At 53.9% G+C, this 19,363-nt stretch overlaps 2 protein-coding genes across 4 annotated transcripts in view; one reads left to right on the top strand and one right to left on the bottom strand.

The window, feature by feature from the left end:
• Positions 1–304, bottom strand: part of Sgsh (N-sulfoglucosamine sulfohydrolase) — a 9,551-nt gene extending 9,247 nt beyond the window's left edge. Inside the window, exon 1 of the mRNA XM_010618738.3 lies at positions 264–304. Within this exon, the coding sequence (XP_010617040.1) occupies positions 264–304 (41 nt within the window). The remainder of the gene's footprint in view (positions 1–263) is intronic.
• On the top strand, positions 7–17,916 carry Slc26a11 (solute carrier family 26 member 11). Of its 3 annotated transcripts, none has more exons than XM_010618540.3 (17): positions 7–29; positions 648–892; positions 1,399–1,591; positions 1,874–2,010; positions 4,042–4,121; positions 4,906–5,048; positions 7,085–7,260; positions 7,671–7,743; positions 11,318–11,368; positions 12,417–12,477; positions 12,900–12,955; positions 13,138–13,278; positions 14,296–14,423; positions 14,692–14,791; positions 15,173–15,306; positions 15,835–15,907; positions 16,782–17,916. In XM_010618540.3, the coding sequence occupies exons 2-17, from the start codon at positions 662–664 to the stop codon at positions 16,871–16,873; spliced, it is 1,869 nt and encodes a 622-aa protein (XP_010616842.1). In that variant the 5' UTR covers positions 7–29; positions 648–661; the 3' UTR covers positions 16,874–17,916. The 3 variants fall into 3 exon arrangements, with proteins under 3 accessions (XP_010616842.1, XP_010616840.1, XP_033623702.1); XM_010618538.3 differs by having other exon boundaries at positions 15–29; positions 523–892; XM_033767811.1 differs by lacking the exon at positions 7–29 and having other exon boundaries at positions 44–892; positions 1,925–2,010; positions 16,782–17,913.
• The last annotated feature ends 1,447 nt before the right edge of the window (positions 17,917–19,363 follow it).

The following is a 19,363-nucleotide window of genomic DNA, read 5'->3' on the forward strand; positions in this document are numbered from 1 at the left end:
GGGTTTGGCGGTATCCTGGGCGTGCGCGGGTGAGTTTTATCCAGAGGGGTGCAGCGGGGCGGGGCGGGGGTCTGCGGTCCGCTCTGGGCGCCGGACAGAGGGCCAGGACTCAGAGGATGCTGCGCACCCAGAATTAATGGGGAGCCCCTGGCGTTGTCCAACACTTAACTATAGTCTCCGGTGCCCCTCTAGGGCTGTGAATGCCACAGGTGGGGGGCTGGGTAAGGTGTGCCGGCAGGGGTGGAGCTCGCGAGGGGCCGCACCTAGAGGTCTCGGAACCCGGGGGTGGGCTCCCTCCCGCCATCCCGGAACCCTGCTTCTCCCACCGATTGCTCCGTTTAGTTACCTGGAGAGGGAAAAAGAAAGCTTCTGCTGGGAGGAGAAATTCTTTAGGGTTCCAATGAAGTGGTTTGTCTGGTTTTTACCTGCGAGAGCTGTTGGAAGAAGGGGCGCCAGGATTTGAGCAGGTGGGATCCAGGGTAATGAACTAGGGGCAGTGGCCATCTCGTCTGTTTCGCAAAGGTCACAGGCTGCTTCTCCAAGACCATCTGGGGAACTTAGCAGACCTCCCGCGGTGCCTGCCCTTGATGCCCAAGGACCCCGCCTGGCATTGCTGGGCCTCTGACTGCTGCTGTTTCCTGCCACAGCCCCAACCCTAGCGATGCCCTCTTCCGTGGACGCCCTGGGTCAGGCATGTTCCCCCGGCTGCAGCCTGGCCCTCAGCACCTGCTGCTCGGTCTCAGCCTGGCAGAGGAGGCTGCCCGTCCTGGCGTGGCTGCCTGTGTACTCTCTGCAGTGGCTGAAGATGGACTTCATCGCTGGGCTCTCGGTTGGCCTCACAGTCGTTCCCCAGGCGCTGGCCTATGCAGAAGTGGCTGGGCTGCCTCCCCAGGTGAGCTGTCTGAAGCCACTGCCAGGCACCCCCTGTTCCAGTGGCCTTACCCCACCCAGAGGCAGAGCAGGAAGGCTTGTACTTAGTGTGGGGTCCAGACACCTCACGTGCTACCCCAGGGGCCCAAGGAGCCCTTGATCTGTAATCTGCAGAGTGTGACTGCTGGTTGTGTGTGTTCTAGAGGGATGACTCATGGTGACCTTAGGCACACTTCCTGGGACTCACAGACCTATGCGCACCAGCCGCTGAGCCTCCCCGCCCCCACTTCACCTGGTCCTCAGCACCCTGAGGCCCCTCTTGGTTCTGGTAGAAAAATAGCCCCGGTTCACTGCAGGTTCATGCATGGCCAGTGGATGGTAGGTGGTTGGCCTTGCCTGTGTGTGCCAGGGTGTGCAGGTACGCAGTTGACACCCACAGGTCCCCTGTCCACATGTCCCGTGGACACCAGGGATGTAGGTGGACGAGCCTGGGGCCTGCTGGTGCTTACTGCTCTCTCTCCCTGACAGTACGGCCTCTACTCTGCCTTTATGGGATGCTTTGTGTATTTCTTCCTGGGCACCTCCCGGGATGTGACTCTGGGCCCCACAGCCATCATGTCCCTCCTGGTGTCCTTCTACACCTTCCACAAGCCTGCCTATGCTGTGCTGCTGACCTTCCTGTCAGGCTGCATCCAGCTAGCCATGGGGTTCCTGCGTTTGGGTAAGAGCCTGTCTTCCTCAGTGGGTGGAGAGGCTTCAGTTCTGCTTTTCCTGGGGTGCCAAGGCCCCCTGGGATGCCCTTGACCTCAGCCTTTCCTCCTCTTCATTCTGAGGGCATCTCTGGGGGTGGGGGAGCACCTCAGTCCCAGGGTGCTGTACTGTGCAGAGAGGCCGGCATACTGGGAGAACTGCCAGGGCCACAGACCCTAAAAACAGTCCAGATAGGGTGTGTCACCCATCAGTACCGAGCCGTTCTCCAGTCCTACCCATGCCTCTCTCCCAGCCCACACCTGCCCTGTCCTCTGGGGCCACTCCATTCCCTTTTGGCTGCCAGGGTTCCTGCTGGACTTCATCTCCTGCCCTGTCATTAAGGGCTTCACCTCCGCTGCTGCCATCACCATCGGCTTTGGACAGATGAAGGTAGGCACAATGCCCACGAGGGCTCTGCCCTCTGACCAATGCCAGGTGGTGCCGGGGTACCTGGGAGCAGGACCAAAGCCAGTCCTGCACTGTGAGACCAGGAAACACCCTACTGCTTGGGATTTATCTCTGCTCTGGATCAAGAAGCACAGAGCGCTCTCATGGGTCCTCCATTCCTGGGCGAGAGGTTGCATGATGATCAGATTTTACAGCAGATCGTTCGGGGGCCTGTAATTACACCCCTCGGTTCTTGCCAGATCTTTTGTACCAGGCTGCTTGGTTGGCTTCATAGGGTGGTTCTGTTCTGCCTTTCACACGTTTTCCAGCAAAATTTGCAGGTCATGGGCTGACACCAAGGTTTCTGCCAGCACTTCTTTGTGCTAATTTACCTAAATGGCGTTATGTGGTTTCTTCTAGTTTCTATTTAATGCTACTTAAATACCAGGGTTTTATTTCTGTTTAAAATACCCATAAGAAACACTAGATCCATAATCACCAGTTACCCCAGGATGTAACTTACTGATGCTCGTGTCCCTGGGTTTTTCTTACACCCCCTGCAAGCAGGATTGACCATGGTACTCGTTGCTGTGCGTGATGTAAAGTAGGTGAGTGCCCAGCTGGGCATGTAGGGAATGGAACTGAACTCAGTTCTGTAGATGGGGTCCCTGGCAAGGGACTCAGGGCCACACCCCTGGCTCATGACCCTGTGTCTTGTCTGCTCTGGGCAGAGCAAGAAAATCAAGGATGGGAGACTGCGTGAATAAATAGCTGACTGCTCTGCACCCTGTGTGCTAGGCACTGGGTTCCGCTTTCCATGACCTTGATTCTCACCGCACTCCCAGGAGCTGGGTTCATTGTCCATTGTAGAGAGGAGGAGACACATAGTGTTGGAGAGTGTGACTGGTACATTGTGTACACACGTGGCAGGGCGCGCTTGGCAAATGTAGCTAGCTTATATTCAGGAAACACTTTAGGGTCAAGAATGCTTTTTTGTTTTCTGTATTCTTTTTCTGAGGCTGGGAATTGAAAAATGCTCTTTTTTTTTTCTTTCTTCTGTGGCGCTGAGGGTTGAACCCAGGTCCTTTGCAGTAAGACCTTTTTTCTCCAGACCTTTTTTTTTTTTTGAGACCAGTTCTTATTAATTTACTAGGTGGTCCCAGTTGGGTTCAAACTTTGGATCCTCTTGCCTCAGGCCTCCCGGAGTGCTGGGGTTATAGGTGGGGCCACCACAGCCAGCTCTTTTATTTGACCTTAAAGCCAGTGGAAGGTGCCTTCTCATTCCTGCTTGATGACACTAACCCTGCCCCCAAGTCTGAGGACCTTTGACTAGGTCATGATGTGTGGTCATCTGATACGCCCAGGGCATAAGGCCCCCCAACCCCAGATTCCTTCAGTGTCCACCTGCCTTTGTCCCCCACCTCAGTGTTTGTAGCAGTTTTGAGGCGGGAGGGTCCTCGGGTGTCCTGGTCAGTCCACCTCCCATACACCCTGTGGGGTCTCAAGCAGGACAAAGAGCTAAAGCTGCAAATAAAGCCCCTTTTCCCTCTCCAGGATCCAGAGGGCTTCGGTAAATATCAGAGGCCTGATTTGGCTGGGACCCCCGCCCCTTTCCAGGGAGCTGGGAGGAGCAGCTGGTTCTTCCTGTCTTGGCCTGGGCATGATGTTTCCTTCCAGCAGGGGGCAGTGACAGGAGTGACAGGCCCCTCTGGCCAGTGGTGGCCGAAGGGAGGTGAGGGGAGGTGTGGCCTCAGACTGCTCAGCTGTTGAAGTGGTTTTCTGCTTTGCAGGGGCCTAAACTAGATTTTCATTCAAAATGTGCCACTGACCCAAACACAAGGTGCTGGCTTGCCCAAGACAATTATCTCCTGCCTGGGGTCAAGCAGCCCCCGGGAGCCCAGAGACAGCCCTGGTCCTCTGGGCACCCAGGTGGGGTCCTGCTCAGGCACGAGGGAGAGATGAAGTAGGGGCAGCGTGAAGGGAGGGACACCCACCACCAGCCGCGGGCAGCTTCTGACAGATCCTGTTTGACAGAACCTGCTCGGTCTGCAGAACATCCCCAGGCAGTTCTTCCTGCAAGTGTATCGCACCTTCCTCGACATTGGGGAGACCAGGTACTCTGTCGGCTTGCTTCTTCCCCCAGATCAGGGTGCCGTTCCTTCCAGGGCCCCTCCCTGCCCCAGGTGGAGGCCTTGTTGCTCACCCTGGTCCCCAGAGCAGTGCTGTCACATCACCTGGCCAGGGGTTAGACAGGCGGGTGCCAGCTCAGCCCAGACCTGCTGCTTCAGCGTGGCATTGTGTGGTGGCCCTGGGAGCCCAGAGAGTTGATTCACGGAGCTTGGCTGCCTAGCCTTGGCGAGGGATGGAGAGCTGAGAGCCCTGCAGAGAGTGCTCCCTCTGAGGGTTTAAGTCTCTCCAGTGAGGGGTCCCTCCCTCCGAGACTGGGCAGTGGAAAGCTAGGATAACCCCGACGCTCCTGCTGGGACCGGAGGCGAAGTGGGGAGTGGGTGGGCCAAGTCCTGGCCTTTCCCTCCCTCCTCTGATCTGCTGCTGCCAGGCTCCCTGGCTCTTGAGCAGGGCTCAGCCTCCCAGGGCCATTGGAAGTGGAGACCGGCCAGTCTGAGAGGCCAGACTGAGGAGCAAAGGGCCTCACCCACCGAGTGTGCAGTCTGGAGCCCCGTGGGACAGATGAGGCATTTGTGGCCCAGAGGATGAAGCCCTTGAACACGTGGGAGTCCCACTGCCGTTGTGATGGGGGCTTCCCGACTCCTAATCTGCTTCAGGGGATGGCCCTTGCGGAGATGTGAACACAGTTTTGAAATCCACTACGGCCCTGGATTATTTAGGAGAAGGTCACTTGGCTGCCTGGCTGGGTGGTGACCCACCCTCTGCCCACAGGGTGGGCGACGCCGTGCTGGGGCTGGTCTGCATGCTGTTGCTGCTCGCACTGAAGCTCATGCGGGACCGCATGCCTCCTGTCCACCCTGAGATGCCTCCTGGCGTGCAGCTCAGCCATGGGCTGGTGTGGACTGCTGCCACAGGTGAGGGCCTCCTTGCTGACTAACGTAGGCTGCACCTGGGTGTCCCTGGAGGAGCCCTGAGTCCCACCCCCTAGAGAGGCATAGAAAGTTATACGTGGCTTGTTGCCACTGTTGCTTTTGTTTTGCTTTGGTGGTACCAGGGTTTGAACTTAGGATCTCCTACTGAGCTACAGCCCCAGCCGTTTTTTTATTTTTTTTATTTTGAGGCAGGCTTTCACTAAGTCATTAAGTTGCCGAGGCTGGACTCCAATTTGGGATGCTCCTGCCTCAGCCTCCCAGAGTGCTGGGATTACAGGCATGCCCCACCCTGCCTGGCTCATAGACGGTTTTGATCTGCCTCAAGCACTGGGAATACCCATCTGCACAGTGCCCCAGTTGACACCATCTGGGGAGGCTGTTGCTGTCATCTAGTGGGTAGAGGCTAGGGATGCCCCCAAGTGTCCTGTGTCCCTCAGCCTCCTGCTGTGGAGTCAGCTGATACCAAACACTGGCTGTGTCCAGGTTTGAAAAGCTCCATCTACAGGGTTGCTGGGGGAGAAAGCAAATTCCACTAGGCTTAGAGGCAGCGTTCTAACTGTGCACTTGTTCAGAGGGAAAGTTTAGCTGTAGGCATGGGGTGTGTGGTTGTGTTAGTGACAGGTGCATCGGAGAGGCTGAGGCAGAGGCTGCAGGTAGGGCGTGGCCTGGCCTGGCCTGCTGAGAGCCGTTTCTGGGGAGGCTGGGCACTGGGAGGTGACACCCACAGAGGAAGGCACATGCAGGAGAGCACGACAGCAGCAGCATCTCTGAACTTCATGGGGCATGAAAATGACCTGAGTGTGGCCCTGCTCTGGGCGGGGAGCAGGCAAGAAATCAATAGCAGTGAGAGAGAGGAGTAGCTGGCGTTAGCACTTGGGTCCCTTCCATCAGCCCAGGCTGGTCCCCGACTCACGGTGGTCACCGCCAGGTTCTGTTCCACATTTCTCAAGGCAGTGGGTAAATGCCGGGAGTTTGGTAGGGAAGGAACGCTGGTGTCGGGTGGAAATGTCCCTTCCAGCCTGGGTTTGACCCTGCAGAGTTGCTCCCCAAAGTCTGAGCTTTAATTCAGTATCCACAAAGCAGTGAACATCACCCAGTTCTGTGAAGCCAGGAGTGTACTGGAAAGGGGCTCTGAGGCCCCACCACTTCCGGGAGATTCCCAGGCACACTAGAGTTGGGCTTAAACACAGGTGTGGCTACCAGCTGCCCTCAGACCCCAGAGTCCCTCAGGGAGCGGCCTGTATTTTATGGCAGGATTGGTCAGGAGAATACCTGAGAGGCTTGGGGAAAATCTGAAGTTTATTCTTCTTACAGACCCTTGAATCATGAGTGACACCTGCGTGTGGTCAGGAGCGGGTGCAAGAGGGAGACTTAGGCTGCAGCCCTCGTGGTTTCTGTGAGGAAGGCCAGATGGGGCATGCCCAGCAGTAGGGGTGGCCGCTTGGATATTAGCAGGCTTCAGGCTGTAGGGGTGGCAGCCAGTCCCAGCACGACCCGGGCAGGGGTAACTGTCCGGGTGCCTCGGCTGAGCGGGGGAAGCACGGCTCTGGGTGAGCTTGTGCTCCAGAGACACGAGTTGGGGCCCTTTGTTATCTCTAAGAATGGCCTGCGTAGCCCTGGGAGGGGCAGCCTTCCCCCAGTGAGAAAGGCATTTTGTCGTTTCTTGCTGCTAGGGGCTGAACCCAGGCCTCATGCGTGCTGGGCAAATGCTGCACCAGTAAGCTGCATCCCCGATGCTTTAAAAAATTTTAATTTTATTTTAAAATAGTCTCATTAAGCTGCCCAGGCTGGCCTTGAACATGAAATACTCCTGCCTCAGCTTCCCACATGGCTGGTATCACAGCTATGCGTCACCACACCTGGCCGAGGAAGGTTTCTTAGATGCAAAACACCAGCTGAGTGTGGTGGCACACACTTGTAATCCCAACAGTCTGGAGGCAGGAGGAACGCCAGTGCCCTCCCTGGTTACTTTCCTGTGTGTGCCAAGACCAGGTCTCACCTATGTTCCTCTGGCCCAGCTCGCAACGCCCTGGTGGTCTCTTCTGCGGCCCTGGTTGCGTACTCCTTCGGGGTGACTGGATACCAGCCCTTCATTCTGACTGGGGAGATAGCCAAGGGGCTTCCTCCCGTGCGAGTCCCTCCCTTCTCGGTGACCACGGCCAATGGGACTGTCACTTTCACCGAGATGGTGCAGGTGAGCGGACATGGAGGCCGGCAGTGTGGCCGAGGCCGTGGTGGCCCTGGGTCTGGCTCAGGGTCCCTGCTGCATCTTTCGGTGATGGGCGGCACCAGCTGACGAGGGTGGGCTGTCCCTGTGGGGAAGAACCTAGGTTGGACACAGCTCCCTCCTCCCCTGTGCTTCTGTCTTGGGCCCTGGGGCCGTCCTACTTTGGACACTGGCCTGGGTTGCATCTGCAGGTTCTCCTTGGAGTCTTGCTCCTCTCTGATGAGAGGAGCTTGCACCCCAGGAGCTGCGATGTACTTGTGTCCTTTGTGTGCACACATGGGGAAGAGCCGGTCCCGCCTTGGCAGGGCACGGCTGGGCCAGACCGCCTCTGCCTTCCCGAGCCTAGGAGGGCACTCACTGTCTCCGTCTCCTCTCAGGACATGGGGGCGGGGCTGGCTGTGGTGCCCCTGATGGGACTGCTGGAGAGCATCGCGGTGGCCAAAGCCTTTGGTAAGACGCCTGCCGCTGGCACTGTTTTCTCCTGGGAGATGCAACCCTAGGCTCATGGCCCGGCTTCTTGTTGCTTTCTTGCTTGCATTTATCTGCTCTCATTTGTAAAATTAGAATTTTTTTCTGACTGTTATATGCTCGTGTTTTAAAGTACAGTATGTATATATGAGGGTAGGTTGGATATCCCTAAGGTAAAAAATCTAAAATCTGAAATCTTCAGGGCCAGTGTGACATAAGTTGTACTCAACTGGTAAAGGCTGAAAGATTCTTAACCAGTAAAGTCTGTGCAGATATTCCAAAATCTGAAGAAATCCAAAACCGGAAACATTTCTGGTTCCAGTTGTTTCAGATAAGGAACGAATACCGTGTCCGATAAAATTGGATCTATAATGGGCAGCTCCATCCCAGTGTGCTGGTCAGTTGTTTCAGCAGCCTCCTCTGTGTGGACATAAGAAGCCCTGCTTTGGCTGGGCAGGGCGGTGCAGGGAGTGCACACACTTGTAATCCCAGCTCCTTGGGAGGCTGAGGCAGGAGAGTCAAAAGGATATGACCATCCTGGGCAACTTAGTGAGACCCTGTCTCAGAATTTACAGAAGGGCCGGGGATGTAGCTCAGTGCTCAGCACCTAAAGTGTAGGTCCTGCTGTTGGCATTTTCTGGGATGTAAATGCTCCCACTGTGGTTGATTCTAAGCTGACCAAGACACCTCTGGATGTGGAGCTTGAACACAGGGTTGGAATAAGCTTTATGTTAGGGCCTTTCGGTGTCTGTACAACGTATGCCTGCAGGTGCTTCTGGCAGACGGACAACCTCATTGGTAATAGTGAGATGTCAAATTAAGGAACTGAGTTAGGGGCCGGGGATGTAGCTCAGTGGCACTGTGCCTGCCTCGCAAGTGCAAGGTCCTGAGTTCAATTCCTGTACAGAAAAAAAGAGAGAGAGAGAGAGAGAGAGAGAGAGAGAAGCAGTGAGTTATACTATCTTTATTTGTACCGTAGCTTGCTTCACTGGAAGTTGTAATTCAGTTGGTTTTAGTTCAGTTAATTAAGCTGTGCTTAATAACTAGTTCACAAAGTTCTAAAAATGAAAGAGCCTCTGCTGTCCTGCTGGCTCAGCACCTCTCCCTTTGGAGGCAGGGGAATGGTCGCCTGCTTGGATCTTATTTCTGGTTCAGCATCTTGGGCTCCCTCCTCTGTGAGGGGGAGAAATCTGTCACTTGTCCCCTTCCCACTGAAGTCAGCTCCACTTCCAGCTCCGGATGGTCCACTTGGGTGACATTTACACTCCCATCCGTAATAGCTGGGTCCTCCCTGCCCCTGGCTTGGCTCTGAAGGTGAAAGCCCAATGAACAACCCGGCAGTGCAGTGCTTGCCTGGCACGCACAAGGCTCAAGCTTCCATCCCCAGCACCAGAAAAAGAATTCATAAAAACAACTCACAGTACATGTTGTCTGGCCTCCCTTCTCACGCTTCCTGTTGAAATCCTCCTGCCTCAGCTTCCCACATGGCTGGTATCACAGCCATGCGTCGCCACACCTGGCCGAGGAAGGTTTCTTAGATGCCAAAACACCAGCTGAGTGTGGTGGCACGCACTTGTAATCCCAACAGTCTGGAGGCAGGAGGAACGCCAGTGCCCTCCCTGGTTACTTTCCTGTGTGTGCCAAGACCAGGTCTCACCTATGTTCCTCCGAGAAGTCCCTCTCCAGTAGTCCGGTGCTCTGTCCCTCCACCCATTCAAAGGTCCACGCAAAAGAGTTTTCCAGGGCCTGGGATTTAGCTCAGTGGTGCCACGAACTGCATCACAAGCACAAGGTCCCGAGTTTGGGTCTCTGGTACAAAAGAGTTTTCCAGAGTCAACAGTTGCTCAAACCACACCGTGTCTCCAGTACTTCCATGAACAGTGCATGTCTTTCTTGTTCAACTTTTTATTTCTCTGTTCATCTCTTTATGTTGTTGCAAGAATAAATATACAGGGCCCGGGGATTTAGCTCAGGGGTGCCGCTGCCTGCCTCACAAGCTCAAGGTGCTGAGTTCGATCCCCAGTACCAAACAAACAAACAAACATGCAAATCTGCATTTTATGGTCTTTACTCTTGTCTGTTACATGGACTTTTTTTTTTTACAGCACTGATTGAACCCCAACCCCATCCCCCTTTTTTTTGATACTGGGGATCAAACTTGGGACCTTGCACTTGCGAGGCTGTGGGCGCAACTACTGGGCTAAATCCCTGGCCTGCCATTTTTAATTGTTTATTATGAGACAGGATATTGCTAAGTTGCCCAGGCTTAACTTGAACTTGCAATCCTCCTGCCTCAGCCTCCCCAGAGCCACTTCCTTTTGAAGCCACTTGACCCCTGCCTGTCATTCTCTTTAATCTGAGTTTGATAAACCTTGGCCTGCTGTCTCCTTTATTTCACACCACTGATCTAAAAATGAGTTTTACATCTTTTTTTTTTCTCATTGAGTCTATTGGTACAATCTAGGTATACAGTACAGTTACATTCATTACTGGGATCTTGTACCTTCACATGACAGGTCTTGGTTCTCATTTTTTCCCCCTTGTCCCTGCCCTCCCTTCACCCCCTGAGTTTTACATCTTTTAAATGGTTGGAAAAAATAATATTTTATGACGTGTGGGACACACGTGAGTTTCAAAATTTCCCTGCCAGCATGTGGCATTTGTTGAATATAGCCCTGCTTGTTTGCTTACCTGGCCCACAGCGGTAGAGTGGAGAACAGTGACAGGTCCAGTAGTTGTACAGCTTGCGTGTGAGCTTGTGTCCTGTGGCTTCCCTGGAAATTTTGACCTCATCTCTCTGCGGTGGCCTCGTTCCTGGCTCTCTAGCCATCTCCTCTTGAAATCAGAGGGGTGTTCATTTAAAAATGACTTTCTCTTCTTAAACAATATAAAGTTGTTGGAGAAAGTACTGAAAGTGCAGAACTGAAAGAGAAGTCACCTGTCATCCCTTTTCCTGCTCCATCTGACTGCTGCTAACGTTTTACTTTCTGTTTTTCTACTCTCTGATACATGCATGTGCAGGTGGGAAAATGTCTGGGACCAGAAGTGTTCTGGGGTTGGGAGGTTTTCAGATGTTGGAATATTTCTCATAGACTTTACTAGTTGAGCATCCTGACTCAAAGATATAAAACTTTTTCTTTTTTTTCCCCGGAACCGGATATTGAACCTACTAGGGCCTTCACACTGAGCTACATCCCCACCCTTTTGGAGATAGTCTTGCTGAATTCTGCAGTTGGCCAAGCTGAGCTTGATCTTGTGCCCTGCCTCAGCCTCCCAGAGTGGTGAGATCACAATCATGGGCCACTATGCCCAGCTGCAAAATGTCTTGGAGGTCTGAACTCAGAAAGTTTTGGGTTTGAAATATTTCAGGTTTTGGATTTTTAAATTAGATGCATACACACACACACACACACACACACACACACACACACACACACACACTTGCAAAGCATGGGCAGTGGCATACACAGAAATGTGAACTGGCTTTCATTTTATAGGCATTTCCCTAACGATATCTTATGTCCTGTGACGGTGCTGTGTTGTTCATTCTCTTTAGCATCTCAGAACAATTACCGTGTGGATGCCAACCAGGAGCTGCTGGCCATCGGTAAGACCCCTTCCACGCTGGCACCCCTGCGTCCCACTGAATTGTGCCACGTGTGGCGATGGTTGTGATGAGTCAGTGGGCCTCAGGGACTCACGCTCAAGTACCCTGAGGGCTCTGTCTAGTCCTTAGGCATAGGGACCTCACGGGTGGCCCGTGCTTCCACTTACTGAGCACCTGCTGTGTGCGACACCCTGAGGGCTGTAGCCTCACAGACACCCTGCGGTGCCAGTGGGCAGGGAGCAGAGGGTGCAGCCAGGCTGGCTCCTGGACATGCTGATCCCTGCCCGGTGGCCTCCCTGCATCAGGAGCAGGGGGCTCAGTAAGGATGCAGATGTCCTGGGCTGCCTGCCTGTGTACAGGGCTCTGTGCTGGGTTTACTGTTGTGGATTCCTTGGTCTTTCCGAGCTGACTTTTCTTATGTGTTTGGGGATACTGTGACAATGTGTCATGGGCCTGCTCCTGCCTGTCCCTCTCCCCAGCCTGAGCTTTCTCCTCTGACTCGTTGTGGATTTTACTGAGCAGAGGAGACTGGTCACTATGAAGGGCCTGGGCTGTGAAAGTTCAGTTCCTCACCTCGGCGGGTCAGCTGGCAAAGGAGAAGTGGGATTGAGGGGCACTCAGTGGAGCCCCGTGGATGGAGCTGTCTTACTGGGACCCCCTTCCTCAGCCACACCACTTCTGGCAGGTAGATCCCTTCTCTCTCTTATCAAAGAGAGGTGTGTTCGAGCCACACAGCAAGGCTAGGTCCAGAATGACTCTGTCAGGGCTAAATCAGGTCTGGGGCTGTAGTTCAGTGGTGGACTGCTTGCCTAGTGAATATGAGGCCGTGGGTGCAAACCGCAGCACTGCAAATAAAGCTGGACACCATCTGGGCAGATGCAGCCCAGCCTATGGCCTGCTTTCCTTCCTGAAAGAATGCCTGGGGCTGATGCAGGCTGTCATTCCCTCCATCTCTTCCTGATCTTGCTCAGTCTTCTTTCTCCCTCTTGCTCGTCTTTAGCCTGTGTGATCTGCCTCCTCTCCCAGTAAATGTCTGTTTTCTCCCCAGGCCTCACCAACACGCTGGGCTCCCTTGTCTCATCGTACCCGGTCACCGGCAGCTTTGGGCGGTGAGTGTCCACGCCATTCCCTTTCCACTGCTTGATCCCCAGGACCCCTCTCCCTTAGCTGGGCTCCTTTGCCCATACTCCACACCTTGTCCACTTCTCTGCCAGTCTGCCCTTTGGTCAACAGTGACCAAAGCAGGAAGAGGGACTTACCCTGCCCTCTGGGACAGCGTCTGGGTTCTCAGTGCTGAATTTAGATCTAGAAAGTTCAATGCATATGGAAGTAATAAACAATATGTATTTAAGAAATAAGAGTATGGACTGTGCATGGTGCCCTATCCCTGCCCCACATCACTGTCTGGGCCCACCTGCCCTCGCCTCCCAGCCCAGGTCTCCTGGAAGATTGCCCAGTGCTGAGTGCAGACCAATGCCTATCCCTCCTGTGCTGGGACTGTAGAATTCATAGTTCTCTCTTGCCTTTCTAGGACAGCCGTGAATGCCCAGTCTGGGGTGTGCACCCCTGCGGGAGGCCTGGTGACAGGTGAGTCCCCACTTTCTCTTAGGCCTGTGAGGTGAGAGGTGAGAGGAGCCTCCTAAAGGACCATACCTTCTGAGCAGACTGCCAAGTCCACTTTGGTACATGGCTGTGTCTTCTTGGGATGGCACAGCTAACGGGGCTACCTCGCCCCTGAAGGCCCCAGGTGACACCCTGGCCACCCACAGGTGCACTTGTGCTGCTCTCCCTGGACTACCTGACCCCACTCTTCTACTACATTCCCAAGGCTGCGCTGGCTGCTGTCATCATCATGGCTGTGGCCCCACTGTTTGACACCAAGATCTTCGGGACGCTGTGGCGGGTTAAGAGTATGTATGTGCCCAGCATTAAGAGCACATTAGGAGCACAGTGCAGAGATGGATGTGCCCTGCAGAGAGCGCAGGGCATGATGTCTGTGGTTGCTGGGGGCCTCCTTTGTCCCCCTTCCTGCAGCCCAGCAGAGGCAGGAGCTGGGTTTATGGTAGTGGTCTGTAGGAGCTCCCCCTGCAGGCCAGGAGATGTCCCTGATCTTTGTGTGGGCTGCCAGGAGGATGGGACTCTGGTCTCCAGAGGGCTGGGTCTGCCTGCACAGGGTCTATGGAGACCAGCAGGGCTTTTCTGCCCTCATCTCCTTATCCCTTCAGCTTGCCTTTCCCTGGCCCCACAATCGGGTACCCTGAGCTTGCAGTTTCTTTAATGAAACAAATTCCTGCTTTTCTTTAAATTGAAGAACTATAAGGATTTGTGTAGCTTGGCTCCTTTTACCATCTCCCCAGTGAGTTACCAACTAAAGAAACGATTGTTTCATTGTTGGCCAGGACCTCTGTGTAGTGTGCATTATGTCTCTCCTTCAGGGAGCCTTGAGGTGTGCTACCCTGCCTGTGTGGGATATAATAGATGCTCCTAAAGGAAACTGAGGCTCAGGGAGGGTGAGATGTGTATGAATTATGTGTATCTGGCGCTGACCTCCAAGTCATACACTTTGCTCCTCCCCCACCATCTTAGCCAGAGTCTTGTGTGGCCTCTGGGGGCCCCATGATCCCCACCACCCCTTAGGATCTGTCCCTCCTTCGTGGGCCCCCAGCAGGCCCCCCACTGCTCTCTGAGGTTGGGGGTCTGGGACCCAGCCAAGCAGGGTCCATTAGTCTTCTTCCTGTGACCTTGACCTTCCTCTGATGAGCTGTGATTCACAGATGCTGTCCTTCAGTCCCCAGAGCAGAGGCTGCTGGGACTGCTTTGGGTCTGTGATCACTGTTAACATGTAGGGAGCAGGATGCCATCCTGCTGCCTGGTAGGGTGTAATGGGGCTCAGGGTTAGGGCACCCTTCAGCCAAATCCTCTCCTAGGGCTGGACCTGCTGCCCCTCTCTGCGACCTTCCTGCTGTGCTTCTGGGAGGTCCAGTATGGCATCCTGGCAGGGACCCTGGTGTCTGTTCTTCTCCTCCTGCACTCCGTGGCCAGGCCCAAGACCCAGGTGCTGGCTGGGGAGGCACCTATGGGCAGGGCCCAGGGTTTGTCCTTGTGTCTTGAATTCATGGGTGATTGTGGTTTCTGGCCCTGCCAGAAGTGACCCTTTTCTCATTTAAAACAACAGTGCCTTCCTGGGGGGCCTCCTGCCAGCCCCCACCCCATTTCCTCCAGTGCACTGGGCTTGGGTTTCGGCTTCCTGCCTGGGAAAGGCAGAGCCTGGTGGAGGCCATCCTGTTCCTCCGCCCTTGGGGTTCACTCTTTCTCCCTCCCAGGTGTCAGAGGGGCCAGTCCTTGTCCTGCAGCCAGCCAGTGGCCTGCACTTCCCTGCCATTGAGGCCCTGCGGGACACTGTACTGAGTCGAGCCCTGGGAGGTATGTATGTGTTGGACAGCTATGGGCCAAGATCAGCATGCATGCATTTACTTCCCCTCCACCATGGCTCTTTGAGGACCCCGAGGGCCAGTCCCTCCCTGCCTGAGAGCTACTCCCCTGCTCTCGGGTCCATGAGGTTTTGACCGTGTTTGAGTGGCATCCCCTGTAAGCAGAACAGTGCCCAGTGAGCACTCAGCCCCAGGACTGCTCCTCTCTTCTTTAGCAAGGGCCATGGTTCCCAGCACTGATATTCAGGGGCAGCAAGGGGCCTCTTGGTCTTAGGAAGGAAGCAGCCACTGCTCTCACCAAATAGCTGTCCCTCAGGTCCTGCCACCCTGACCCCTTAGCAGTGACTTGGCCCTCACTGGCCTGTGTCCCCAGCATCCTCTCCATGCGCTGCGGTTCTCGAGTGCTCCCACATCTGCAGCATCGACTACACTGTGGTGCTGGGCCTGGGCGAGCTCCTTGAGGACTTCCACAAGCGCGGTGTCTCCCTGGTGTTCGTGGGCCTGCAGGTAGGCAAGCCAGCCTCACCCGAGATGGGTGTCAGCAGCCCTCCCCCTTGCCCAGGGAAGGGGCGCCATCCCGAGGACAGACGACCCTGACTCTCCATCTGACCTGCTGGCTTCTCAACCCATCTGACCGTCTCCTTCCCTAGGAAATGGGGAGCTGTGGCCCCTGTCCTTAGAGCAGCTCTGCACACAGCCTCAGTCTCCCTAGCCTCCGTGGCATGCCACGCTGCTGACACGGCTGTCCTTGGCCCTGAGACTTCACTCTTGGGCCATCTGGCCCCATGGCTGAGCTTGCGGCTGTTGCATTCTGAGTGATTTGCAGTGACCGTTGGCAAAGTGGTGGTCTTTGGAGACCAGTTATATGGAAATCCTCCTCTGGCAGCAGCCCGCTGGAGCCTACCTCCTTCTCCCTGCTACCTGTGTGGGAGGGTGCAACATCTCCCAGAGTGCTCAGTGCTTCCCCCAAGCCTCCTGCCCTGAGTCCGTCAGGGTGAGCGCCTTGCTCTGGACTGAAGCATGTCTGTTCCGCAGGTGCCCGTGCTCCGTGCCCTGCTGGCCGCTGACCTGAAGGGGTTCCAGTACTTTTCCACCCTAGAGGAGGCAGGTGGGCACAGGGGATAGGATTGGCAGGAAGGAAGGGGGTAGGGTGGACAGTGTATGACACCTGAGCCCCAAGAGGGCATGAGGGGCAGGGGGTGGAGCTGGAGCCAAAGAGGATCCAGGCCCGGTGCGGGGCCAGTGGTGAGGCCCAGGCCTTCTTCACCTGGGCATTATTTAGGTGTGCATGTTTGAGGGGATGTTTAAACACAGATGAGGTTCAGCATCCCCCCTGCACATCCACCAATCAGGATAATGTGTTTCTGTCACTGTAGAAAGGTCTCTCGTGTCCTCTCCCCTGCGCCCTGGAGGAACCAGTGTTCTGATTTCTACCACCTTGAGTTGGATTTGCCTGTTGTAGGTGGTGGGCACTTGAACTGTGAGGCTTCTGTGTCTGCTTCCTGGGCTTGGTCTGTCATCTGAGATTGTGTTGCTGCCAGAGGCAGCTGGAGCAGGCCACAGAAGGCTGCGTGGGTTGGGGCGCAGTGTGGGGAGGATCCCTCAGCACTCGTCACCCAGAAAATGGTGCCGAGCCCAGAGACGAGTGGACCCTCCGCATAGCCGCAGGTGCTGGTTCAGGCAGCCCTCGATGCCCTGGGTGCTGGGCCCCAAGTGCCTACCTCTTTGAACTTGCTCTCTGAGCTGGCCGATCCTCACTCCCATTTTTTCAGCGCTTGTTATTTTAAACTGGGCTTAGAGGCACAGGCCTGTAATCCCCACACTCTGGGAGGCTGAGGAAGGGTTGAAAGTTCAAGTCCAGCCAGGACAATTTAGTAATATAGCAAAACCCTGTCTCAAAAGAGGACTGTGGATCTGGCTTCATGAGGGGGTGCTGGGTTCCACCCCCAGTACTGGGTAAAACAAAGCATAATTATTTGCAGAGAAATACCTGAGGCAAGAGCCAGGCGCTGAACCCTACAACATCTGTGAAGATTCTGTCCCGGAACACAAGGCTGCCTTGCTGAAGGCCTAGCTGGGCCACCCTGGTGGGCGACTGGCGTTGAGTCCCAGAAGGTGCCTGTCTGTGTTTTGAGGCCGACACTGGCAGGACTCTAACATCCTTTGGGTGCTTGCAGGCACCTCCCTGCCGCCCCGCGAACCTTATTGGAAGAGTGTCGGAGAGAGCCTGCCACAGGGGAGGAAGGCAGTGGCGAGAGCGCCGTGGGCTGTGACCCCTGCAGGCAGGATGGGGTGGGGGGCCTCAGAGATGAATCTGTCCCCACGCAGGGGCCGTACAGAAGAACAAGGCAGGCCAAGCATCTTGTCTGTTTTAAGACAATTCCGCTTTTAAAACTCAAATAACAACTTTGGTATTTTGTAAAAATCATAAGTGCTTATTGTGTAAAATACAGGAACCGTTCCCAGTCCACTTGATTACCCCAGGCCCTGCCCACTACAAGTGCCTGTCTGTCCTGAGCGGGTGGATGCCCGGGGTTTACAAAGATAGAATCGCTTCACGCGTGGTGCTTGGAACCCAGGTTTTCATGCAGGCACTTGCTGTGAATTGTTTATTGTGATAATAAACGAGGTAATGGTTTTTAATGTCGTTGTACTGTTTTGGTCCAGGTCTGTATTGTAATTTGATGAGTCCTCTGTTGACCGTGTGTGGATTGTGGACTGAATTGTGTCCCCCAAAATCCATAGGATGAAGCCCGAACCCCCAGTGTGACTCTGGAGATGGAGCCGTGGGAAGTCATTAACATGTTCATGACAGGGCCTTAATTCTTGTGTCTCACTGCCGGGCTGCTTGAACCATCGGTGGTGCACACAGGACTGTCCCTTCCAGTGGCTTTTTATTAATCTAGTTAGTAAAAAGACCAATGAATGTGATTAATTAGATCTTTTTGTACCACTTGAGGGGACAGTCATACATGGGCCACCATTGGGAACGTGTTAAGCAGGGGGTCAACTCTTAGAGGAAACCAAGAGGTTTTGGGAGCTGAGCAGTGCTATAACTTAGAAAAACCCAGGTTCAAATGATCTTTTTCCATTATTACCAGAGAATAATGATGCACACCTCTAATCCCAGCATTTGGGAGGCTGAAGTAGGAGGATCGCTGTAAGTTGAAGCCAGCCTGGACTACACAGTGAGTTCAAGGCCAGTCTGAGCTTCACAGCTCAAAAAAATCTATTTTTGCACAACAGAATTTGAGCCACGGGCCTTCACACTGAACTATATATCTGGCCTTTTTTATTTTGGTCTCTTACTTTTATTTGAGCCCAAGGTGGGCTCAGATTTAGATCCTTCTGCCTCAGCCTACCAGAGTGCTGGGATTACAGGTTTGTGCCACCATACCCAGGTCATGTTTTAAAAGCAAAAACCACAAATGGGTCCCAGCACTTGAGAGACCAAAGCAAGAATATCACTGCGAGCTCCAGGCCAGCCTGTCTTAAAAAAAAAATGTAAAAACCACAAGTCAGGAGAGGGTAAGATCAGCTGCTTCTCAGAAATTTAGGTCAGCGCTGGGCGTGGTGGCACATGCCTGTAATCCCAATGTTTGGGAGGTTGAGGCAGGAGAACTGCCACAAGTTCAAGCCTGCCCGGGCTAATAGTTCAAAGCTAGCCTGAACTACATAGAGGGACCCTAGCTCAAAAACAAAACAAAATGATAGTACAAACCATGAATGACCAGTTTGGAAAAGAAAGTATGCTAGGTGTGGTGATCCATGACTGTAATTCCAGGACTTGGAAGGCTGAGACAGGAGGATCACTGTGAGTTCATAAAAGTAGGTACACACTGGTATTGCACTTTTGTCTTGATTTTAACCAAATCTACAAGGTTTAATTTTTCAAAGACAACGCATCTATATATATTACCTTACAATTAAAATTATAGCAATTTTTAAATTAAAAAATCATTTGTAGTGTGGGTTTTGAACACAGGGACTTGGACATGCCAAGCAGGTGTTCTACTACTGAGCTATGCCACTAGCCCCCAAATTTATTTTTATTATTTTTTTAAAGTAAAAATACATAACCAGGCACATGGCATATGGATATAGTCCCAGTACTCAGGAGGCTGAGGCAGGAGGATCACCAAGTCTCAGGCCCGCCTGAGCTATATAGCGAGACCCTGTCTCAAAAAACCAAAACCAAAAAACAACAAAAGTCAAGGTCTGAGTTACCACCTGAAAAGTTTAGGATTTGATAGAAGACAGCTGGGCTCCATCCTCATCCCTGATTGGCCATGTGAACTCTGTGGCCTTATCCATGGGGGTCACGTGGGCACGTGGTTGAGCCAGGCCTTGCCCATCAGCTACCACACCTGAGAGCCGACTGTGAGGCCATATCACTTCTGCAGCCCCCCGGTAATGCCTGCATCACATCCCTGGGACCCCCAGTGCCGCATGTGACAGGTTGAATTGTGTCTGCCTCCCCAAATCCCTGTGTTGAGTTCTAATCCGATGCCTCAGAATAGGTCTGTGTTTGAGGTAGGTCATTGTGGGTGTTAATTAGTTTAAT

This window comes from Fukomys damarensis, unplaced genomic scaffold (assembly GCF_012274545.1).
Source record: "Fukomys damarensis isolate Sample0158 unplaced genomic scaffold, DMR_v1.0_HiC HiC_scaffold_23, whole genome shotgun sequence".
NCBI classification, from domain to species: Eukaryota; Metazoa; Chordata; class Mammalia; order Rodentia; family Bathyergidae; genus Fukomys; species Fukomys damarensis.

What these genes read in the sequence shown, in the direction of transcription:
- Slc26a11 (XM_010618540.3), top strand. Translation starts at nt 662, where the DNA reads ATGCCCTCTTCCGTGGACGCCCTGGGTCAGGCATGTTCCCCCGGCTGC. An exon ending in CTCGACATTGGGGAGACCAG is followed by an intron (nt 4,122 to 4,905) that starts GTACTCTGTCGG and finishes CTCTGCCCACAG; the next exon opens with GGTGGGCGACGCCGTGCTGG. An exon ending in TGCGGGAGGCCTGGTGACAG is followed by an intron (nt 12,956 to 13,137) that starts GTGAGTCCCCAC and finishes GGCCACCCACAG; the next exon opens with GTGCACTTGTGCTGCTCTCC.